This window comes from Populus alba, chromosome 2 (genome assembly GCF_005239225.2).
Source record: "Populus alba chromosome 2, ASM523922v2, whole genome shotgun sequence".
In the NCBI taxonomy this organism is placed as follows: Eukaryota; Viridiplantae; Streptophyta; class Magnoliopsida; order Malpighiales; family Salicaceae; genus Populus; species Populus alba.
The window spans coordinates 2316774-2337697 of NC_133285.1; the positions used below are offsets into that span (position 1 = coordinate 2316774).

General features: G+C 35.5%; 3 protein-coding genes across 7 annotated transcripts; 2 read left to right on the forward strand and 1 right to left on the reverse strand.

Annotated features, from left to right (window-relative positions):
- The first annotated feature begins 5014 nt into the window (after window positions 1-5014).
- Window positions 5015-8887, forward strand: LOC118052795 (bifunctional nuclease 1). Of its 2 annotated transcripts, none has more exons than XM_035063857.2 (10): window positions 5015-5344; window positions 5618-5940; window positions 6081-6251; window positions 6362-6411; window positions 6549-6605; window positions 6864-6929; window positions 7031-7105; window positions 7656-7771; window positions 8084-8175; window positions 8542-8887. In XM_035063857.2, the coding sequence occupies exons 2-10, from the start codon at window positions 5649-5651 to the stop codon at window positions 8601-8603; spliced, it is 981 nt and encodes a 326-aa protein (XP_034919748.1). In that variant the 5' UTR covers window positions 5015-5344; window positions 5618-5648; the 3' UTR covers window positions 8604-8887. The 2 variants fall into 2 exon arrangements, with proteins under 2 accessions (XP_034919748.1, XP_034919747.1); XM_035063856.2 differs by having other exon boundaries at window positions 5642-5940.
- A 136-nt stretch (window positions 8888-9023) lies between these two features.
- LOC118052791 (phosphatidylinositol/phosphatidylcholine transfer protein SFH8) lies at window positions 9024-15828 on the forward strand. 4 transcript variants are annotated; one of them, XM_035063846.2, is made up of 14 exons: window positions 9024-10361; window positions 10606-10906; window positions 11674-11773; window positions 12050-12316; window positions 12405-12482; window positions 12599-12700; window positions 12789-12838; window positions 12935-13034; window positions 13337-13450; window positions 13629-13740; window positions 14318-14715; window positions 15022-15096; window positions 15194-15290; window positions 15398-15828. In XM_035063846.2, the coding sequence occupies exons 1-13, from the start codon at window positions 10328-10330 to the stop codon at window positions 15230-15232; spliced, it is 1770 nt and encodes a 589-aa protein (XP_034919737.1). In that variant the 5' UTR covers window positions 9024-10327; the 3' UTR covers window positions 15233-15290; window positions 15398-15828. The 4 variants fall into 4 exon arrangements, with proteins under 4 accessions (XP_034919737.1, XP_034919738.1, XP_073263598.1 ...); XM_035063847.2 differs by having other exon boundaries at window positions 15402-15828; XM_073407497.1 differs by lacking the exon at window positions 9024-10361 and adding an exon at window positions 11381-11460 and having other exon boundaries at window positions 10769-10906.
- On the reverse strand, window positions 15803-17694 carry LOC118052794 (protein HYPER-SENSITIVITY-RELATED 4). Its single transcript, XM_035063855.2, has 2 exons — window positions 16533-17694; window positions 15803-16389 (listed from the first exon to the last, which is right to left on the reverse strand). The coding sequence occupies exons 1-2, from the start codon at window positions 17499-17501 to the stop codon at window positions 16018-16020; spliced, it is 1341 nt and encodes a 446-aa protein (XP_034919746.1). The 5' UTR covers window positions 17502-17694; the 3' UTR covers window positions 15803-16017.
- Between the last annotated feature and the right edge of the window lie 3230 nt (window positions 17695-20924).

Genomic DNA, 20924 nt, shown 5'->3' on the forward strand with positions numbered 1-20924 from the left:
GGCAAAAAGGTAAAAACCTTGTTTTACAGTGTGGTTGTGATTACTTTTAAAAAATTTAAATAATTTTTCGTGCTAAAATACATGTTAATAATGTTTTTTTTATTTTTTTAAATTATTTTTTATATCAACACATCAAAATAATTTAAAAACACTAACAACATATTAATTTAAAACTAATTAAAAATAAAAAAATTTCAAAACATACAGGTCCATGTATCACTTTTGTACTCACTAAATTCATGCCACAAATGTATAAACATAGTGGAGGTTGGCTGAGCTTTTTAATATCTCTAGCCGATGTGATACTCTCAGTGCTAAAAAATATCTTAAAATTTGTGTTTGACATCATGCAAGGAATCCATGGTATTGCCTAATTTACAAGCAACGGACTTTGCCGAAACTTGACACCATTGATAGCACCGCCCCCAGATTAATGGATAGAAATCGACCACACGAGGAAATTAAATGAAAATTACAGCTAGCTAACCTTTTCTTTTAATTTCCTTCATTACGAGCTAGCTAATTAAGCTTGATGGCATCGGTTAGATCCTCTTTCATTATTAAATTTAAAGATAAATTCTATAAATAGTTGTTAAACTTGCTTGATTTAGCAGATTAAACTAGAAAATTTAAGTTTTAAAATCCAAATCCAACCAGATTTTTAATTCAATCATATGAGATAGTAGTTAAATCCAATTCAAACTCATTTGAATCATTATCAAAAAAAAAATGAAATAAAAAGAAAAAACAAAATTAAAATGTCAATTTGAGTTTTTTTCCAATATAATTTTCAAATAAAATATCAAACAACTATCTCAACTCAATAACTTAACCTGTTAGGTGAAGTCCCATGATATGATTTATATTATTCTCTAGTACATTCTCTTAAGTGAAAACTCTTTAAACTTGAAACTTGCACAAACTCATATTAACTTGTGCTTAATTTTTGTCAAATAAATAGTAATGATGAAATTCAAACTCATGACCACTAGGTCATCAAGGCTCTGATATCATGTCAAAGAACCATTTTAATTTAATAACTTAAATTGTTAAATGAGATCCCATGATATAATTTATATTATCCGACAACTACAATTCTATGCTCTTAAATTTCATATCATCCACTTTAGTATAAAAATATATACTGGGACATAGTTGTACAGTAGTTAAGAGAGTGAAAGGAAACTGGGCTGAAATTAGATGGAATGCACGGGCGTTCAGAGAAGCAGCAAGTCTCTGTTATGAGGGCCAGGTTCGATGAAGAACTCCATGGATAACCTCCTACCTTTCGGAATGGCTGGGCCTTGCTCAACTTACCCTTCTCGCTTGGAAGAAGATGGGTTGGATTTTGACATTCTGCGCCTTGCAAAATTATCATTATATATGCGATTGCCTTTTAACTGATATGCAGATGGGCCGGGGTTCAAAAAAAAAGAAGAAGAAGAAATGCAGAGCAAAATCATTGAAAACAACACTCTAAAAAAAATATAGATATTTGAATGGGATCTTAAGACTGCTCATTTTCAATATTAGCATTATTTTTTATTAACAGATAAAAAAAAATTATAAAACAATTATTTAAATTTATGACCAACAGATCATTAAAGTTTTTTTAGCTTCCCGGCTAATTAAATTATATGTCCATTATCATTTTATTTGGATATTTATTTGGTATTGTTATGTTTTTTAAATACATATCTTTTTAGCTATTTTTTATTTAAAAATAGTTTATAGTTGATACCTTCTTGAAATTGAAAACAAAGTAAAGAAAGGCAGTGTAACTTAAAAATAAAACTGTTTTTATTTTGAAACAAGAGAGGATATTCCTAACTTTTAATTAAAAATACAATTACTTGTTTGTGTGTGAACTATTTTTTTTCTAATTAAAATAAAAAATTACTTGATTAAATGTCATATTATTTGCTGATTATATCAAATTTAGTTCTTAAATTTTTTATTGCTATATATATTTTGTTTTGAATATTTATTTTTCAATTTCATCCCTTAGAATTTAATTTTTATATTAATTTTGGTTCTCATTTTTATAGTTATTATTTGCTTTTTCCTTATCATTTTTTAATTGAAATTTTTTATCTATCAAATTTGGTTCTCATTCTTTTGATTGTTACTTATTTTATTTGAAATAATTTATGAAATGTTAATTATTATTATTTTAATTTCTTCATCTTTCAATTTTTTTATTTTTTAGAGACTTGATCTCTATTATTTTGATTATTATTTACTTTATTTGAGATCATTTATGAAATTATATTTTTTTTCAATTTCATTCTCATTCAACTTTTTAATTTGTAAGATTTGTTTCTCATTATTTTAATAAACTTGGAAAAAAAATAAAAAAATTAATAAGTTATTTTCCAGCTTATTTTCCATAACATAACCAAACACTGGAAAGTGTTTTCCAATTTATTTTTCATTACACTACCAAACATTGAAAAATAATTCACTTTCCCGAAATTCACTTTCCAAAAAAAAACTATTTTCCAGCAAACAAAATATTTTAGCAAATCCACTCCTGCATGCAGGGCAAGGTAGCCCCTCTCTCCTCCTACCTATAAATACGGGGGAAGAGAGCAAAATAGGTAGGCTTTTGAAGAAAAAAGAAAACAAAAACAAAGAGAGGAGTGAACAAAATGAAAAAAGAAAAGGAAAAAAGGAGAACCAAAAGGAAACAGGGGAGTAAAAAGAGGAAGCACAAAAAAAAAGGAAGGAAGATGAGGAAGGGGAAAGAAAAGTGAGAAAAGAAAGAGAAACAGAAGGGAGAGAAGAGAAAAAATGAAATAGAAGGAAACATGGGAGAATAGAGGGACATTTTAAGAAGAAAAAAATCAAGGGGCAATTTTTGCTGTTGGGAAGAACATAAAGATTAGAGAGAAAGAAATAGGGAAGGCATTTTTTGAGAAAGAGAGGAACGAACTGAGGATTCAAGAGGGATGAGTCTGAAACAAGAAAAGAAACATGAGGTGAAAAACAAACGAATAGAGTGGAACAAGATAGAAAGGGAAGCATAGCAGAAGAAAAGGAAAAAAAAAACATAGCAAAAAGGAAGAACAATAACCTCTCTCTCTTTGGTCTCTCTTTTCATTGTTTGAAACAACAGCAGCACTACCTGGAACCAAAGCTCAATCGCCCCCACGAAGCCACCTTCAACCCAGTTACCAGAACGCCTCAATTCCAAGTAATTCTCTCCCCCTCATTTATGTTTCTCGATTTACCTTCTTCCATGCAGAACGTGCATTGTGCACGTTCTGCATGTAAGAAGGTAATTACTTTATTACTGTGCATAAGCACAATAATCAACTAATTATAATTGATTGGTTATTGTGTTTGGAACAGTAACCAATCCAGATTGGATCATCAGTCCATTTCGCGCGACAAGGCCAAGCCCAACCCAATATAAAGTAGTTTGTATTTTATTTGGGTCGACCGCAATTAAATTTTGTTTCGGGTCCAATCTAGTCAAAACAATTTATAAAGTTTTTCCAAAAAAAAAAATCGTGATTTTTTCGCATGTTTTTCTACTGAATTTTGCTTTTAATATAATTTATATATATATATCTCAGTCGGTAAACAGAGAATCAACAAAGGAGCGCGGTGAATTGATTTAAATACTTGATATTTTAAGAAAAAAACAAAAGGAAAATTGATATCTGACAAGGCAGAGTGCCTTATCCACATCGGCCCGTAAAATCATTACAGACGTGGCAGTATCTGGGCATATTGGGCCGCCTGCAATGTGATTCCGCTAATTAGCAAATAATGTCGTCACCTCGAACGAACACGGTTCCAGTTGCAGGCCCTTTCGTTCTATCCATTTGGCTAAATATCAGAAATACCCCTATACTCACTTCTATATTACAGTGCTATTATCTGTCGGGGTAAGTGGATTCCTTGTTGATTCTGTAATATTGGTGAAGGATGTTTCCGTTCAATTTTGACAAGTAGTGCACCAAAATAAAATTATATTTTCAAAGGCAGGATATCAAGTGAGAATGGCCTAACTTTGACAAATTTGTCGCATGTGACATTGTTTTTCTTCATATCCTATGATCATGGCCTAGTTAGGTGAGAGCATTTGGTGTGTTTACTCATTATATCTGTCTATGAACAGAGGATTAGCGAATAATTTGTGGTAAAGTGAAGAATTAACATTTTGCTTCCTAATTAATGCATTATCGTTTCTATAAAGCTTTTGACTTTTATATTGCTGCCCATCAAGTACATCTTTATTAAACTTGATTTAAATAGGCTAGGTTGATCTTGTCAACTCCCTCCATCTCAGAATAAAAACATTTTGAGTTTTTTTTAAGCAGAAATAAAATTGTTTTGGATAAAAAAATAAAAAAGAAAAATCATCTTGTTCTAGATAATTATTTTTTAAAAAATATTAAAGTTAACTTAATAAAATCTCATTAGAGTTTTACTAAGTCAATCAAATTACAAATTAATTTAGTTGAAGTTTGAACAATATAATAAAATATTTTAAAGTGGAAACTAGGTATAAACAAAAAATTTGTTGTTGCATTATTTTTTACATGTAAAAAAACGATGAATCGAACCAAATGTTTGATTGATAAATGGTTAAGAGCTGCAAAGCTCCTATTAACATACTGCCCCCAAGTTTGACATTATATTTTTCTGATTATAATTTATTATATCAGAATATCACCAATTTTCTTGATATCTTTTTTAGATATATTTTTTCACATGTATGTTACAAAATCAGTATCTAAAATTCTAAACTTAAATATCAAAAAAATTAATTTAAAAAACTCAAAATAAAATTCAACGATGAAGTTACCGTTATTCATCTAAGAAAAGAAGAAGAAATTAATCATGATCATTTTTTAAACATCACGATGTTGACTTTAATTATATTACATGACATGGTCAAACGTATGCCATTTCACAGACTAACAAGGCTAGAACCGTCATTTGAAAAACATCACCGATAAGAAAATCCCAGCTCACATTCTCTCTACAGTTATATATTATCAATCGGTGCTGTAGCATCTCTTATCCCTCCCAATCTCTTACTGCCAAACCAAAAAAATAGAATCTCTTATCTGCTCTCACACCCCTATCTCTATTTCCCTTATTTTCCGAACCTCCTTGTCGGTTCTCCCATCTTTATATGCTCTCAATTCCTTACTCTACAACAACTAACCCACTCCACTCTCCTTGATCCTTTATTTTTTATTTTTTAACTTGATTTGATCGTTTCTCTTTAACCCTTTCTCGATTGCTGAGAAAACTGTAAATACAAGATCGAGAAACTGAAGGTCTTACTGGTTACGTTTTACCGGCTGTGATCGGTGATTTTCAGGTGTGGTGGATTTTTTAATCTTCGTTTCCTTTGATTCTTGTAGAGCAAACACGGATCGTTTGATTTGTAGAAAAGATGATCGTAATTTATTTTTTTGTCTGAAAGCAAGTAGGAAACTTGAGTTTTTGTGTTTTGTTTCTAATTCTGGAAAAGACACGGTTTACAGCATATTATTCTTTCAATCATAAATTACAAAATAAATAAATCTTCAATTTCACCTCAATTTCGCTTTTTAATCACGGTTTTAACCTCTGTTATTTATTCCTGTTTCAGTTATTTTTTTTTTTTTTCTTAAAGAGGAGAGATGGTGTCGCTGCAAGGACCGGTAATATGCCCTACTGTGCGTGCAAAACAAGCAGGAAAACACGCTTTCCCGATGACTGGTCCCTTGGTGAAGGCTAGGCTGGTTAGAAGTGAATTGTGGGGATTTAAGGGTTACAAAACTAAGGTGGGTCTTACTTCTCGGCAACTGAAAGCGCGAAGATGCAATACAGTGCAGTGTAGTTTGAGCTCATCGTCAGATGGTAATGGGAGTACAGCCGAGAATTTCAATGAAAATGATGAAGATTATGTCAACTCCAGTGTCGTTGAAGCTGGTAGGGTTTGCCTTTAAATTACATTAGAGTATCTTGTCTTGGTGATTGTAGACTGCCAGCATTAATCATTGAAGATTTTTTTGTGCAATGTGGTTTGTGATGTATTTAAATTGTTGATTTGAATTGGGTTTTTCATGTAGTTGAGGTGAAGAGTGGATCGGATGGTTTTGTGATCAAAATGAGGGATGGAAGGCACTTAAGATGTGTCCACAACAACCCTCAAGGTGGGCATCTGCCGGATTATGCTCCCCATCCTGCGATTGTATTGAAGATGGAAGATGGGACTGGTCTTCTTCTTCCAATAATTGTTTGTATGTTCGCTGTTATACTCAGTAGTTTCTAATACATTCTTTGCAATACTTTAGAGACCAGTGCTTACTTTGTCATTTTGGAGTGATGATCTGCATTTGATTGCTTTCAGTGGAGATGCCAAGTGTGTTGCTCATGGCAGCAGTGCGCAATGTCCAAATTGTATGTATTTAGTTTCCTTATTAATGTGATAGGCTTTTTATTTCGGAATAATGGAGTTGTCAAATTTGGACTCTGGCAACTGCTTGGATTTGTTTCATATATAGCCATGCTGAGGAATTTTGGCTGTCGGTTTCCAGGCAAGACCAACTATGTATCAAGTGGTGAAGGACATGGTTGAAAAGATGGGTTATGAAGTAAGTTGGTGTTTCTTCTTCTCTTCCCTTTTCTTTTCATAACAAAAAAAATAAAAAAATAGAGAGAGAGAGAGAGAGAGAGACCAGGCTCAAGCACGTGGAAGTGCATAAACAAGCCTAATGCCATATGGCAGATTATAGCCTACACCATAGAAAATCTACGAAGGAGATGCGAAGTATAGTTTCCTTATTTTCTACCATTGTAAGTGAAATACTACTAATTTACACCGATATTTTGATCATGAAACTCTTTTGCAGGTCAAACTTGTTAGAGTTACGAAGAGAGTGCATGAAGCATACTTTGCCCAGTTGTACCTCACTAAGGTATACCCTTATTTTTTGTCATTTGAATTAGTCCATGGTGCATTTGACTTACTTGTATAACTACAAGTAGAAATAGTTCACACTCTTTGATGTTGTCACAGATTGGTAATGAAACTGAATGTGTCAGCTTTGATCTTCGTCCATCAGATGCCATCAATATTGCTGTTAGATGCAAGGTACTCTTTCTATTTCATTCATTTTGTTGGCTGCACCAATATACTCAATGCCAAAGCTTGCTTGACTGAGTGAAGGTGCTAGTTTTCTTGAAATTTCCTGTCGAGAAAAGCCCTAAAAATGTTGATATAAATGGGCTTTCTCATCTGGTGTAAGTGAATGTGAAATGCCTACTGCAATGCATACATCTTTATTCTGGAATGCCTAGTCAAATGGATTTTCATGTCTTATATCTGTGCTTGTTAGGCTAACTCCCTAATGTAATATGTAATGCCTAAATCTTTTCCTGGCAAAGCACACATCAAATCATTATGCCGTCTTGTTTCTCTGTTTCTCCTGCGTCATTTTTATCTTTCTTTGTGGTGGAAAGAGAGAGCAACTTTCTGATAGTTGTTTATCTATTAGGAATTAAAAGAAAGTATGATTCAAGACTGTCAGTAGAGTGACTTAAGCAGTAAAACTGAAATAATCAATGTTTTGATATTGAACCTCTTACAAACTTATTAGTGGCTTGCTGATCGGTAGAAGTGCATCTTTCCTTAATCTGTGTAGGTGCCTATTCAAGTTAATAAGTACCTGGCATACAGTGATGGAATGAGAGTCATTGAATCTGGAAAGCTAATTCAGTCTCCTGCTTCAGATGGCTTGTTATTCACTGAACTTGATAGGTAAGTGTGGAAATGTTTAGATATTTTCTTTCCTTCATTTGTTTATCCTTCAGCATTGAAAATAAAAGTTGCTGGATTTCTCTGGCAAGAAGATTGTTACCCAATAGCAGGTGTGCATCAGTTCAAATACTATTTAGCCAATATTTTGTAATTCATGTTCAGGGATGAAGGACTTCCCTAGATTCAAGAATATGTCTGCTGTCTGTGATTCTAAAGTTAACTATTAATAATTTGAAAAATAAGAACTCGAATTTATATTAATTATGCCTTGGTTTTGGGAAAGAGGAGTTAATTGGAATTGATATGGTTCAGGCCCACTGGACAACCTTGTCTTGATACCAAGGAGTTTAATCTTGTGCGCAACATGTTTACAGCTGCGTTCGAGGAACGTTATGGAGATGCTGGTATGTTTCACTCTTTTTTGCCTGCATGTTTTATGTGCTTTCTTTTTCAGCAGCTTCCTTTGTGCCTATTTAGCCAATATCCATCATCAATTTGAAAGAAACCAGATTGGTTTTTGCTCATAATCACTGCACTGACCAGTCTATATAAACTTCTTGTGATTAAACACAAAGTCAATGTAATAAGCTGCTTTAAATTTTAAAACCCCCTGCTGTTTATCATTTTGGGTGGTTCAAAATTTTCCAACGTAGTCCTTAGTCTATTACAACTGCATTGTAGTTGCGCGCCCTTACTTTTTGTCCTGCTAATTAGTTATTTTCAATGATGTAATATCTTCACGTCTTTATAATTTTCATGATCTGCTACAGCTCAATGGAGAGACAAACTTGGTCAATTTCGGGCAAAGAGGAACTTGAAGAAATATACATGACTGGTGCAAAATCCAATCAGTGATTCAATGCAAAGAAAGTTGTTGATTTGATTCAATCAACAAGGGTTTGCTAACGCATTATCTGTTCTTGGCTGTTCCAGTTCTCACTGCTTAAAACTTGTATATATAAACCATTGTTGGAAGGTGATGAGGATGGTGGGATTATGTGATTATGTGGCGGCATTCCACTCTATCATTATGTATGTAGCAAGTATGTGAATATATGTATAGATAAACTTCGCTAATGAAATGTTGGAAGCAATTGACGATAGTTGATTTCCGCATATTATTCTTGAATGGAAGGCAATTCCCTCAAGCCATCTCTAATCACGCAAGGGATCGGCTTTGCATCTAAGCTTTTTGCTGATTTATGCTCTATAGCTTATCTGTTCACTTCCGCCCAAACGAGAAGTTCAATCTTCTCAAGGGAACTCTCGGAGTACACTGGATGACAGATGTCATCATCATGTGCTCGCAAGGATTCTAGGCATGTATCGTCACTTCAACTGTGTCCGGTTGCTACAAGTCAAACTCGGTGAATGTAGCCGATATCAGCTCTTGAAGGGCATGTGTCGTCCCCCAAAACTGGGTCCCGGTAAGAAAGCCAACCGAGCAAGCAAGTTCTAACTATTTGAACAAGTGAGAGAGACGTTTGCTATTAGTTAAAATTCTCGTGGTGCCCAGAATATTTGGAATTACGAAAAGTGTGGATTACAAGAACAGCAATGGACCGGTTGTCTCTCTTCTTTCCAACCAAACCTAGTTTCGTATCGATAAAAGAGAGAGAGAAAAAACAGAGAGTGGATTGATGGCTTCGAGGCTGAAATTCGAGTTTCCTTAATCTCATCCAAATACGGTCAGTGTATATATTATCAATGAGGGCTTCGAGAACATCACAGGCGATTGTAAAAAAATGACAAGAAGGATTTGGCACAATTGGGAAACACCTTTTGGTCTGGAAAACTGCCGGACCAAGTTGTGGATCGGAACTAAACTTGAAACAATGGATAGTCTTGGGCGGATGAACAAGAAATCGGCTTGTCTTGTGAACATGTCACCTTTTATTTTACTACTATTATAAATTTATTCTGATTAATAAAAAAAGAAACAAAAACAAGATATGATGGATGTAACCTGGAACCAACGATCCAGTTTAAATTGATGGGTCGGTATTATCCAATGCTTGGCCACCGATTGGTTGAGCCACCGAACAACAGGCATCACCCGTTCACCTCAATCCACATTGATTTCAGTTCTAGACGGGGAAAAAAAAGAAATTGACTAAACAACCACGCGGTGTCGCCTAGTAAAACTCCCGCCAAAGCAAGAACCTCAGTTGGCTCCACCAACTGTCGCCGTTGGCTCTAGCCTCCAGGACCCACCAGCACACTCAACAGCCATGCAATAAAGATCAGCCGCATCTATACGCACCGTCTCCGCCTTTCCACCTTCCACTCTTCTTCATTTAAAAAACAACTTTTTATTCGCTTACTTGCAGATAATTACTACTGCTCCTCTTCTTTTCTTGAGTTTATCAATTTCCATTTCGTAACGCTCCTTCTCCTTCCGTCACCATTATCTGTTCCTCTACCAGCAGAAGCAGTCCATGGCAGTTTAAAAAGATTCTTCTGAACTCCGTCAAAAGTAGATCCAAATAAGCAATACAACAGTTACCACAGTCCTTAATTATTATTTTTTTGTAATATTGATCTCTAATTCTTGACATGTCGAGTCCGTCGGATCGCTTAGCGAAGCCTTGTAAGTTCTCTCTTTCTTTAATTATTGAATTTGTTTTGTCATAAATTCTGTACCAATTTTATTTTTTTTTAATTTTCTTTGGCGGAACAATCTCTGTTTAGAAATCACAGTTTACTAGATTATCAAAATTGTGAAAATTAAGCAATTTTGGAACGAAAATAGTGGTTTAAATTGTAATGACTTGTTATAAAACCATGGAATTAAATTTTTAATAACTTTTTTTTTAATTATTTGATGCTTTTAGGTCTTGAGGGGTTCTCTAGTAATGAAGAGAAAAGAGAGCGGAAATCGGATTTTGAGAACTCAGAGGAAGAAAGGATGACTAGAATTGGGAGTTTGAAAAGGAAAGCAATGAAGGCATCTAGTAAATTCAGGCGTTCTCTCACGAAAAGCAAGAAAAAAGGTACTGGTGGCGAAGGGGTTTCTGCTTCAATTGAGGATGTTCGAGATGTTGAGGAGCTTCGGGTTGTAGATTCATTTAAACAGTTACTTATGGCGGACGATTTGCTTCCTGCTAGACATGATGATTATCATATGTTATTGAGGTTCCTTTTCTTCTTTGCTTGCTTGTAGTGCTGATTACGGTCTTGATAAAATATTTTCTTTGCTTTCGTCATTTTTATTTTAATTCATCAAATGCTCTCTTATTGATTGCTTGTTAGCCCGTGTCCTTTGTTTTATTGATTATTTAAATAATCGTTTGCTTCAGTAAATTCGGAATGGGTTTTGTCAGGTTTTTAGGTGTTACATCATCTTTCAAATATTATTCAGAGGCTGATTATGTAATTTGCCAATTGCTTTGTCAATAAATAAATCAAGATTGGCCTGTAAAAAACTGGGAAAATGATTGGCTGCTTGAAGTCTTCAATGGTATGATGCAAGACGAATGGGAAAATGATTGACTGTGTGGTGTTCCTGATTTCTTTTTGAAGCTCCCCTTTGACGTCACCTGGTTAGATTGTCATCCAATTATTTAGCTCTTTTTTTTGTACTTTTATGAATTTTAATTTCAATTGCAGAAGTGATGAGAGGGTCGCCAATTAACAGTGATAGCTGCATTGTTCATTTTGGTTTTCAAATCAATCAAATATAGGCTGTGGTATGAGCATTTACAGTGGTTGTTTCATGTTCAGATTTCGTCTTTTCTAAGTATACTTTTATGAGGTTTAATGATCGCGTGCACATTGGAAGTGAGAGCTGTTATTAATGTTTCTATTTTCACATATTTCTTGATGCTCAAAATGAGGAATTGTTGGTTCAGCTTAGCAGAACTTTTGTGCAGCTTCAATACTCAAGAATCTCGTTTTTGCAGGTTCTTAAAAGCAAGGAAGTTTGATGTTGAGAAAGCCAAACAGATGTGGGCCAACATGCTACAGTGGAGGAAAGACTTCGGTACTGACACAATTTTGGAGGTAACACTAACACAATCATTTCTGTATCCTTACATCTTCATTTTATGGTGGCTATTCTTAGAGAAATTTTTAGGTAGACTAAGTCTACCACCTCACTCATAGACTGATCCAATAAACACAAGACACTAGGATAAAATACAGCGGTCTCCGCTTGTTGATGTATTCATTCCACATGATTTTGTCTATATATCTTGGCCTAGTCTATGAGTGATGCGGTAGACTTAGTCTATGAAGTAAATAATTTCTCCTATTCTTAAGTTTAGTGGCATTTTTCAGGATTTCGAGTTCAGTGAGTTGAAAGAAGTTCTAAAGTACTACCCTCAGGGTTATCATGGTGTAGATAAGGATGGGAGACCCGTTTACATTGAAAGACTTGGAAAAGTTGATTCCAGAAAACTTATGGAAGTGACCACTTTAGAAAGATATTTGAGATATCATGTGCAGGAGTTTGAAAAGACATTCGCGATTAAGTTTCCAGCTTGCTCCATTGCCGCAAAGAGACACATAGATTCAAGTACAACTATTTTGGATGTGCAAGGACTTGTATGTTTTATTTATTAATATCGGGTTTGTTTTATACCTCTTCAAGGTTGTTACATTCTGCATTCTTTTTGAACAAATTTTTCTCTAGGGTTTAAAAAACTTCACCAAGTCCGCACGAGAACTCATCATTCAGCTCCAGAAGATTGATGGTGACAACTATCCTGAGGTATGTGATATTGCTCTCAATTTTCATAGAACTTTTTCTTTAACACTGATTCTTATGCCTGAAAATCAAGTTGGGAAGCTGTTTTGTTACAAGAGCTAAAACAGAAAATTGCACAGACACTTTGCAGAATGTTTGTCATTAATGCTGGTCCTGGTTTTAAGCTGCTCTGGAAAACAGTGAAATCTTTTCTCGATCCCCACACAGCTTCCAAGATTTATGTGAGCAGGGCTTTCCTTAGTTTTGTTGAATTGCCTAACATTTACAGTTGACAGATGTATATTAGCTGATTTTGGAATTTTAACTCAGGTTCTTGGTAACAAGTACCAGAGCAAGTTGCTTGAAATAATAGGCTCTAGGTAACAAAATTCTACGATTATTTCCTCGCTAGTTATCTTCCCTTTCAATTATACAAACTGTCTAAAACTTTTAAAAATATCTTGGAATTTGTTCAGTGAGTTGCCCGAGTTTTTAGGTGGTAGCTGTACTTGTACTGATCAGGGAGGCTGTATGAGATCCGACAAGGGGCCGTGGAAAGATCCAAACATTTTAAAGGTGTGGTGATTACTTTAAATTCTGTGGTGCCTTTGTATGTTGAAACACCATTATTCAGACTTCTGTTTTTGGTAAATCGCTTTTCTAATATGTTCATGTTATATGATTAATTGTCCGTCCACATGATTCTCACTGGTGAAGCACAATATTCCAGACAAATAGTAACTATTTCAAATAGTGAGGGCAGGGTAATTGCTCATGACAAGCCATTCTAACTCTCTCGGGAAAGCTTTTGTCTTGTACAATACTCAACTGCATGTTCTCTAAACTTGGTTTTTTTTTTTTTTTTTTGGCCAAGCCAGATAAAAACAAGTGATACTTCCACTGCAGAGTCAGGATCTGAAGTGGAAGATGTTGGCTCTCCGAAGCCAACTGGGAGCTATTTACTGCCAAGCCTGGTTCCTGTCTCCGAAGAAGTAAGTTTTTCTGAAAGTTTAGATGTACGAGTCTATGTGAAGTTTAGCTGAAGTTGTTTCACTTTAGAAGATGGATACATTAAAAGTATCTTCCAACAGAATCCATTCCTTGCATGAAATGCAAGCGTGTCTGTGGGTTTTGAGTGTTTATATAATGCTAATATTTTAAAGTATACAGGCTAGGGTGGCTGGTAAGACGAGTGCTGCCATTCTTCCTGAATACGATGGATATATACCTATGATTGACAAGACAGTGGATGCTGAATTTCAAGATTCATCTACTTCCACAGGTTAGCAAGTTTCAACGCTATCATACGGATAAATTCTGACTGGTAACTGTTAGTGACTAGGGTAGATGTATACAGAACTTGTGTAGATGGATTTTGTTGTAATAGATAGAGATAGGGTATCCTAGGATTGTGGCTGCCTTCTGGTTCTGCTGCCTCCTTGGTGTGGCAGCCCTGAGAAGGGAACTTTGAAATGAAGTTAAATGTAATATTCCTTTTATTGTAGTTTCACCCTTAGAGTTCCATTTTCCTTGTTTTTCCTTTGGGAAAATTAAAAAAAAAAAAAAAAAAACACCAATCATAGTAGGTGGGATGTTATGATACTTGGATATAAAAACATTACACTTTCAGGGCCTTTATATGGAGATCCAGACGTCTCCTATTGTTTTGGGAGAACATTTATTAAGAGACAAGTCATGGATCTTTTTCGCCTGGCTCATGCCCTAATTATCTTTTCTGACAAGGGGTATCACCATGGCTAGTTGGATTTCACGAGGACTTCGCTGGTTTAAGTTGGAGTAAATGTTATTTGATATGATATTATATCAGATGCTGAACAAAATTAAGAAATTGGTTGCAGGCACACCTTCTCTGTTAAGTGTAGAGAAGGTTTCAGAAGGAATCTCTGCTCGTACCTGGGCTGTGCTTGTGGCCTTCTTCATAACCCTTCTTGCTTTCTTCCGTTCAATGGCATTCTGGAAGGCCAAGAAACACTCTGCATCTGAGTCTGCCAGTGACATTACTGACCTGACTTTTGAATCGGCACCAAAGGAGGAATTCCGACCCCCTTCTCCCACTCCAGGGTTTACTGAGGCAGACCACCTTTCATCTGTCATGAAAAGGTTGGGTGAACTTGAGCAGAAGGTTGACACATTACAGACAACACCTTTCCAGATGCCTTGTGAAAAAGAGGAGCTACTTAATGCTGCTGTTTATCGTGTGGAAGCATTAGAAGCAGAGCTAATTGCAACGAAAAAGGTAACTGTCTCTCTTGTTTAGATATTTTTCTGGTAGAAATTAAGTCTTCACCAACTGAACATGAATCTTACTGTGTGTGGTTGATGGGATGGAGTGGGGTTGTATCTGAGTGTTGGGCAAGCTAAATAGGTTTGATGCCATTACCCCATTTTTCTGATGGATCTTTTCTGCATTTAACAAATAACTATAAGTTTTAGGAATACTTGTTCAATCAAAAATTGATAATGTGAACCTTTGGATGGAAAGAAAACTTGTACTTGTGGTCCATATGGGCATATTTCTAACCATCATGCTTCTCACTCAAAGGCTTTGCACGAAGCTTTGATCAGGCTAGAAGAACTTCTTGCATATGTAGATGGTTGTGAAAAGGCAATTTTTCAGGTAAGAGTATAATCTTTCATCTGCATTTTAAAAGCACAGATCGAAAGCACCGCTTTTTTTCATTCACTGACATCAAGGATTTGGCTGCCCGATGCAGAAAAAGAAGTTTTGCTGGGGAAGAGGTTTCTGTACATGAGGAATTTATGTTGATACCTTCGTTAATTTCCATAACTAATCTTCCACAGATATACAAGGTAATATTCCAATTTGCACTGGATGAGAATTTGGATCCATAAAAAAGAGCGTGGGGCTGTTGCTCCTGTTGTGGTTTGCCTTCGTGAGATAAGTTGATTCTTTTCAGGAAGGTCCTTATGCGTGGACTGTGGAGAGATGCAATTTTTGGATGTACGTTGGAGTAAATCAGAGGAGAGGCCAATTGTAGCTTAATTGGCGTGTTGCTGTTAAGAGAAGATACCAGAAAGAGAAGCGCTTTCCTGGCATTTTGTCTATTCCACATGAAATTGAAATGCAAGCCTGTAGTGTTTATTACTGAGAATTAGCACCAGCAGGCACAGACCATTATTTGGGCAAGTAGCGTTGTGCCTTGTTTATTATAAAATTAAAAAAATTACGCCTGAAGTCTTTTCACATATAGATAGGGAAAGTGTAAGGGATGTGAACATTGACCAAGAGGAAGAGAGGGAGAAGGTAGGATCCCTGATAAACAATTTGCCCGGATGCTGGGCTGCGAAAATACGGCAATGTAATAACAGAAACGATTTCACCTGATCATTCACATTTTCCGTTCACGTTTCAGTTTAACTGATAATTTATCCATGCAGCAGCAAGCACATGTCGAAACCCATGTGCAACTGCACAGGAGATTTTGGAGAAAGCATGCTGCAATCAAGCAGACAATCACAATCAAAATGAGGAACTTACACGGCTAGTTTCTGATGTTAAACCAATGCTTATCAGCTTTCAATTATTCCTGCTAGTTTCAGATGTTTCCTTGTCGTGGAGGAGCTTGATTAGTCCTTGAAGTGCAACATCTGGATCCTCGCTTTTCATTAGCTCTCCAGCAACTTGTGCAGGTGTAGCCTGTACTCTCTCTATCAGCTCCTTAATTTCTCCGAATAAGGGATGCTCTTGAAGACGCAAATAATTAAGTGCCAGTGTCTTGAAACCATTGAAAGTGCAATATGACATGTGCAAGTGGACATCCATACGCCCTGGTCTTAGTAATGCTGGATCAAGCTGGTCCTTGTGATTTGTTGTGAACACTAATATTCTTTCATCTCCAGAACTTGACCACAAGCCATCAATAAAATTCAGAAGGCCAGACAGAGTTACCTGTGACAAAAACACGACTTTGTTAGTAGCATTAAACAAACTTACACGACCAGTCTCAAGGTCGCAACTCGAGAGACACCCCTCTCCTTGTATGTATCATATTCGAACTCGGACATCCAAGCGAAAAATGGCATTGAAATTACCTTATCATCTTCCACGGACTCGAAAGACCGATCAATATCCTCTATCACTAACATTGACCGATTGCCTGTGCCAATCAACAACCTCCTCAAATCTGAATTGCATTGAACCTCTTTTAAGTCCAAATCATAAACATCAAATCTGAGATAATTAGCCATGGCTGCAACTAAGCTTGACTTCCCTGTTCCAGGAGGTCCATGAAACAAGTACCCGCGTTTCCAAGCCTTGCCTACCCTCCTATAAAACTCCCTACTTTCTACAAACCTATCTAGATCCTTAATCAATTCCCTTTTCATCTCTGGGTCCATTGCTACTGTATCAAACGTAGCAGGATGATCAAACTTGATAGAACCCCAATAATCAGGACCATTATAGTCAATAGTATGCAGTTTCACTGTCTTTTTTTCTTCCTTTATTGCTTTAGCTTTTTGCAAAATATAAGGAAAATATGAACCCAAAACTATGTCCCTGTGCTTTTTATGACAAGCTAGCTCGAAATATCGTACCGCAGACCTTGAAAAGGCACTGTCTTGGCGTTTCTTGTTAGAAGAAACGAGCCCATCAACACGAGACGCCGCAACCCACTTAAACTTGACTCCCTTAAACTCGTCAAAAAGTTCCTGATTTTTATCAACACTAACTTCTAGTTCATCCTCCTTTTCTTGCTGATGTACCTTGATTTTACGCGTCGAGGGCAATAACTTTGAGCCTAAATACACGTTAGCAGCCTTGAACATTTGGTTCGCAACGAGTCCGTCAGATTCTTCAATGACAATAGTGAGCTGGGATGATAAACGGGATGATATTTTTTGAAGGCTCGAAGACAAATATTTGTTGACAGAATCGGGAAAGAGTTCGTTTATGATAGAGCGAAAGAGAATGGCAGAGGCAGTGAGAGAAGCTGCTACCGACAAGATAGTTTCATAGCGAGGAGTTGGTGGCCGTGGCAAGCTCTCCGTCGAGAACCACATAGTTTCTACTTGTTAGTTGAGTAAGATTGTCAAAGCTTGAAGACAATAAAAACTTGTTATTGCTGCAGATTCTTGCTGTCTTGGTGGGAGAAAAAAACCCCTGTTAAGAGACAAATAGGAAGAGCTCTCTCCAGAACTTTCTAACAGGGCCTTGCTTGTCGAGAAAGAAATTTTTTGAGTTTTGTGAAGGGGAAAATAGGAAAACCCCTCTCCAGAATTCTCTTATAGCTTCGGTTTTTAATTCTCAAAAAATTTAACCTCTCTAGACTTTACCTCAGCAGGCATGTTCCTCACATTTATTTACCTCGGTGCAAATCCAAAAGAGATGAAAATAAATCTCTCCCAAATATAACTAATACCTAACAAGGAGGGATATAGTTTAAATATGTGAATATTGGCTTCACATGATAATTAATATAATAAATAAACAAATATATTACACGAGATTATGAACTTGTTTGAGATTATAGTTATAATTATTTTTCAAAGTATTTTTTATTTTGAAATGTATTAAAATAATATTTTTTTTATTTTTTAAAAATTATTTTTTAAATCAGTATATTAAAACCATCTAAAATATTAAAAAATATATTTTATTTAGAATTATTTGTTAGGTCCGTTTCTAAACTATCTTTTTAAATAGACTGTGGGCTATTATTTCTTGTTGAGAATATAATGGTAGGTCAAGTATTAAGGGCCATGTGATATGGCCTATATTGTTAATTGGGCTAAACATGGCCCATATAGTGTTAAGAAATTAGATTTTGAGCCCGGGCTTCACTAGATCATTAACAACAATAACTAAAATGATTCGATTCGGTGTGAAAAATATTTAATGGTAAAAATTGAGTGAAGAAGAGAAAATTAGGTGCATCATCAATTATTTATAGATAGTTGTGTAAACGTCAAGAAATCCAAAGTGTGACCACTTCCAAGTCTTTTTCCTCAAAAATAAGCTTTTAATGTTCATACAGAAAAGACACATCACATAATTATCTTATATCCTTGTTATTACGTCTATTTTCAAATACCAAGTGAATCCCATGTCGGGGAAACAAACACATCTTTTGGAGGTCTTTAATTTTTATTATTTTTCATGGTGCAATATGTTTTTTTAAAATGTTTTATAATTAAAAAATATATTAAAATAATATATTTTATATTTTTAATATCATTACATAAAAATAATTGAAAGATAATATATTTTTATCGTCTAACTTTATATATTACAGTAACAAAAATAGATTGTATGATAGTAAATATACTATTTTCTACTGTATTTTTTTGATCTTATAAAATTCTGTTAATTCTAGTTTGCTAAGTTTAAATGTAAAATTAGAACTCTTTTTATTTTGTTTAATTGATTTTTTATATTGATAAGAACTGAGAAGTGAAGTTTCATTCAAATTAATTAATTAATTTGGCTAATATTTTTTACATATATTATAAGTGAAAAAACAGTGGGAATTAAAATGAACAATTCACTGACAATAAATATGAGGATATTTACTTCTATAATCCCATGGCTTTGTTGTTTTCACTTCACACTATTAATTCAGGATTTGATATCATAAGAGATGATAAATTCAATAGGATGGATTCCATCCTGATGATATAGAATAACTACGGTAAAAACTTGAATAACAAGGAAGATTATTACACAAGGTACCTCTTCTTTTTAATGTCACGTGGTCCTAACCTCTACGGACGAGGCACGGGTAGTAAATGTATCATAAACACTGTGTCAGAATCTTACACATTCCTGACGAGGCTTGGAGACTAAGAGGATAGAGTGCTCGATCTAGAGCTTCATTCATTGGTCTCACAATAAAATTCAGTGGGGATGTAATATTGAATATCCTCATTGACCTGCCTGTTGTAGTAAACATTTTACGATACAAATTATGTGAACTGAGATAATCCAGACGACCACGTACTGACTGCTTATGGACTTCGGAGGATCAAAAGGATCGGAATTGGTCTCTTTATCTTCATGTTTCAGGGAGAGCACAAGGATACAACCTCCATTGATAAAAATTTAAGCAGATAGTTCTGTCATAATTAGTTACATGGCAGATTGGTGAAAGCATGGCAATGGCAATGTTTCCGGTGAACCACATGCGTAGATTTTGTAGAACAAATAAAGCAGTGGTTCAGCCACGGTATCAGGTTGATGAACAGCAATAAATGGTTCATAGGACATGAAATAAAACACATTAAGCACTCTAAACGCTCCATACAACAATATTTTTCTTATTTACATAATGGTGCAATAACTGTAAAAATCATCATTAACCACATACCACACATCGCATCTCTGACATGTCTTTGGAGTATAAGGAATAACCATGCCCTTCGTGTCTTTCATCACGTCTTTCTTATATGGGTCATCTTTCTTCTCTTCCTTGGGAGGCCCTATGCTCGTGATTGCTGCAGATTTTCTAAATTTTCTCACCTTGCAAATGATCTTCACTGGATCAGCTTCACCTATCACAGTCACCGTATTCTTTGACGGGTCGAGGACAATAGAAGTTATCCCTTCTATTGTCGCAATTAACTTCATCACCTTCTTCCTGCATTTTGAACAGAGCAGTTCCACTGACACGACAGTTTTCTGCACAGAAAAATAAAGTCAGTTTCCTCCGTACTTTCTCTAACGCATAGCAGAGAAAATTTAAGCCGCAGCAGATATGGTGAAAAAGTACTGCAGAGTGTCAGTGTGAGCAGAGAATGACTCGGGACACTGCTTAGTAAATACAAGAGTACCAGATAAAACTTTACATGAACTTAAAAGCACATATAATGGTGTTTTAAGAGTTCAGGAAGCACAACCTTTGACATGGCTTGGCAGAGTTGAGATAATTTATGCAATGGATACAGAGGCTATGGAGGAATTCAGGGTTGCTATAAATAGATTGTTTGACGTGCTTATTTTACCTCGATCATGTAACAATGATTAGAAGGATGAATATTACATTTACTTCCATGGCGCTGGAAGGAGTTTGGCTGAGGCCCTGATGAAGTAAATGTAAGTAGGTGATAAGTAAATGCATGTCAGAAGGTACTTGATTGGTTCAACTGTTACCTCCTACACGCATTTATTGATGAATTTACAAACACTAGGACATTTTCCATCTACAACATGCCTTTGCGTTCAGTCCTGAACACAGCACGCATCAAAAATTGAATCATGATTATCTCAGATCGGCAATGCATGCAGTTTGTTTTTCCATTTCATGCACCACCGCAATAGATCTTCAGGCAATATATTGCCAGCCATATAAAAGGAAAAATATTCCAATGACAAACACTGATTCAACATATGCAGGTATGAGTCTTCCAAAATTCCGAGAAAGGGTTATGCCGGCCGATATGAACACTCTACAAACACCAGTGGCACTCCACCTCTCACCCCAAAAGTAG

Bases quoted from the DNA above. Each gene is read 5' to 3' on its own strand.
- LOC118052795 (XM_035063857.2), top strand. From the start codon at position 5,649: ATGGTGTCGCTGCAAGGACCGGTAATATGCCCTACTGTGCGTGCAAAA. The intron at 5,941-6,080 runs GTAGGGTTTGCC...TTTTTCATGTAG, and splicing joins CTCCAGTGTCGTTGAAGCTG to TTGAGGTGAAGAGTGGATCG. The intron at 6,412-6,548 runs GTATGTATTTAG...GTCGGTTTCCAG, and splicing joins CAGTGCGCAATGTCCAAATT to GCAAGACCAACTATGTATCA.
- LOC118052794 (XM_035063855.2), bottom strand. From the start codon at position 17,501: ATGTGGTTCTCGACGGAGAGCTTGCCACGGCCACCAACTCCTCGCTAT. The intron at 16,390-16,532 runs GTAATTTCAATG...TTTTTGTCACAG, and splicing joins AGTCCGTGGAAGATGATAAG to GTAACTCTGTCTGGCCTTCT.
- LOC118052791 (XM_035063846.2), top strand. From the start codon at position 10,328: ATGTCGAGTCCGTCGGATCGCTTAGCGAAGCCTT. The intron at 10,907-11,673 runs GTTCCTTTTCTT...TCGTTTTTGCAG, and splicing joins GATTATCATATGTTATTGAG to GTTCTTAAAAGCAAGGAAGT. The intron at 12,839-12,934 runs GTAACAAAATTC...GAATTTGTTCAG, and splicing joins CTTGAAATAATAGGCTCTAG to TGAGTTGCCCGAGTTTTTAG.